Consider the following 2,323-nt stretch of genomic DNA (forward strand, 5'->3'; position numbering starts at 1 on the left):
CTAAGGAAGAAAGGCATCCTCGGCCCCTCAATGTGCTGCCTGTGCAGAGCAGCGGAAGAAAGCATCAATCACCTCTTCCTAGAATGCCCCTTTGCCCTAAATTGCTGGAAGCTCATTACCAGTCCGCTAAGGAAAGGGGATTTGCCTAATCAGATCACCCTCCTCCAAAAAAATTGGGGAAACAGCTACCCCTACCCCAAGAAAAATAAAAATCTTGCCAAAAGACTGTGGAATAGCATCCCCCCTACCCTTTGTTGGCAAATCTGGAATGCCCGAAACAAAAGCATTTTTAATAATAAGAAGGCCAGCATCTCAAGCACTCTTGCAAAAACAATCGCCCTCATCTCGGAGACTATCAGTGCTAATGGTATAGTCCAATTAGATCAAGAATCTGGGAATCCAAGGGAAATCGAATGGATGGGCAAATTCAGTTATGACTCAAGGAATCACAAAACAGTAAGCACAGGACAGAAAAGGATTGAGTGGAAGCTAAGGGGCTCTAACGAGGAAATCAGAGAATGGATTCAAAATCAAAAGAGGCCTTCCCTCCAGTTCGACGGGGCTTCAAAAAACAATCCGGGTCAAGCAGGTGCCGGAGGAGTCATCAAAGATCATCAAGGCGAAATTTTAGTGACCTACGAGTGGGGATTGGGCATAATGTCCAACAATAGGGCCGAGGCCTATAGTCTTCTCCTGGGAACCTCAATTATGAAGAGACTTGGTCTCCAAAATCCGCTCATATCGGGCGACTCAGCAATTATCATTGCTGCTATGGTCTCGGGGAAGGACTTCAGGAAAACTGCCCTGAACAACATTAAAGCTAGGATCCTCGACAATATAAGAGATATTAACGGGGCCACCCTCAAACATGTGCTAAGGAACAGCAACAAAGAGGCTGATGAACAGGCCAACAAGGCAGCCAACAGACCCGCAGGCCAAGTCAGAGAAAACGACCTCTCCTATGACAAAGCAATTCCTTAAAGAATATAATCCTTCCCCTTTTTCGAAGATTCTGAGCCACCTCAGACTTCATCCTTCTCGAATCTTGCCCACCCTCGAATCTCCTCACTCTCTGCCAAATCTCCTCGACTGCGCCACTCCGTCCCTCCTCTCTCAGACCCTCCCCCCTGTAAGCGTTCATGTCACCTCTTACAGCCCCGACATTGGGACTCTCTCGCCCTTCGCCGTCATTCTCAGGCTCTGTTCAAACTTTCATCATACCAAAATCTCCTCCGCGAGCAGCAAAATCTCCACCTGGACACTGAGTCACCTCAGCAATCGATTCGACCAACATCTGATCGCCCAACTGAGCTACCTCTCTCCCTCTATTTATAGCAGCAAGTCCATCACTTTAAACGCATCTTCCATCGTTTCGAAGGTCCAGGCATGCGCCTCCTCCCAACTCAGTCTTTCTCTTGAAGCAGGGCACAGTCATCAGGAGCTCAGATCCCGTCCCTCACCAGTGGTAAAATCCGGCAATTTTATTTTTAAAGTCTCTTTTTCTTCTAACGGGCTGTGTGTTTGGCTGTTACAGCGTTCATCTTACCTTCCTCCTGCTCCCCCGCCATCCTGTTCCTCCCATCTGGTCCCCTCCCTGCGCAAAGCTTGGCACTCCCCCTTTCTGCCTTCCATCTTCTTTGCCATCATCCCCAGAATCCGTCCCTACTTGCAATTCCAGCGCTTTGGCCTTCCTCCCCAGCTTGGAGAAATGGCAGATCAGCAGGAACAGCAGGGAGCTCAGGAGCCAGCAAACAATCCCTTAGAAAATGTCATCACAAACAGTGAGTGCACTCTCTGCAAAGCGCACACATTCATGATTGGCAGATTCATCAAGCGTTTCAACGACCTCAAAGATGATTATCAGGCGGACAACAGATCAAAAAGGAAGAAGCTGGAAAAATATAAAGCTGAGATCGAGGCTCTGAAGGACAGATGCACCCACCTAGAGGAAGCCATAGCACACATCAGGACTCTTACTCAAAGCATGCAAGCGGAAGCTTCAACCAGAGCCAGTGCAAGGAAGGAATCTCTCCCGGATGACTCAGTTAACCAGAAGCACCCCTAGGACTCATGAACTACAAATTTTGTTGGTTGGCAGGCTCTTTTATCCGGCAATATAGCCATTACCTTTTCCATTTCAGTTACCGTTTATGTAGCAACAAGGACCTAGGGTCTGCGAACCCGTTTTGGACCCTTAATGCTTTGGTTTATCATATCTATGTAATAGGACTCAGTCCCTGGAAGTTTTTATAATATATCAGTACCCGATTCTGTAAAAAAAAAAAACATAGTTTATCACGACTAAAATGGATTAATCATTATT

General features: G+C 47.1%; 1 protein-coding gene across 1 annotated transcript; it reads left to right on the top strand.

Annotated features, from left to right (window-relative positions):
• The first annotated feature begins 417 nt into the window (after positions 1-417).
• Positions 418-981, top strand: LOC149179330 (uncharacterized). Its single transcript, XM_089422424.1, has one exon. The coding sequence runs from the start codon at positions 418-420 to the stop codon at positions 979-981; it is 564 nt and encodes a 187-aa protein (XP_089278550.1).
• The last annotated feature ends 1,342 nt before the right edge of the window (positions 982-2,323 follow it).

Source organism: Pinus tabuliformis, chromosome 4_1 (genome assembly GCF_031772625.1).
Source record: "Pinus tabuliformis cultivar Carrire ecotype Pingquan chromosome 4_1, CPIR1, whole genome shotgun sequence".
Lineage (NCBI taxonomy): Eukaryota > Viridiplantae > Streptophyta > Pinopsida > Pinales > Pinaceae > Pinus > Pinus tabuliformis.

Excerpts from the sequence above, each read along its gene's own strand:
- LOC149179330 (XM_089422424.1), top strand. The coding sequence starts at position 418 with ATGGGCAAATTCAGTTATGACTCAAGGAATCACAAAACAGTAAGCACA.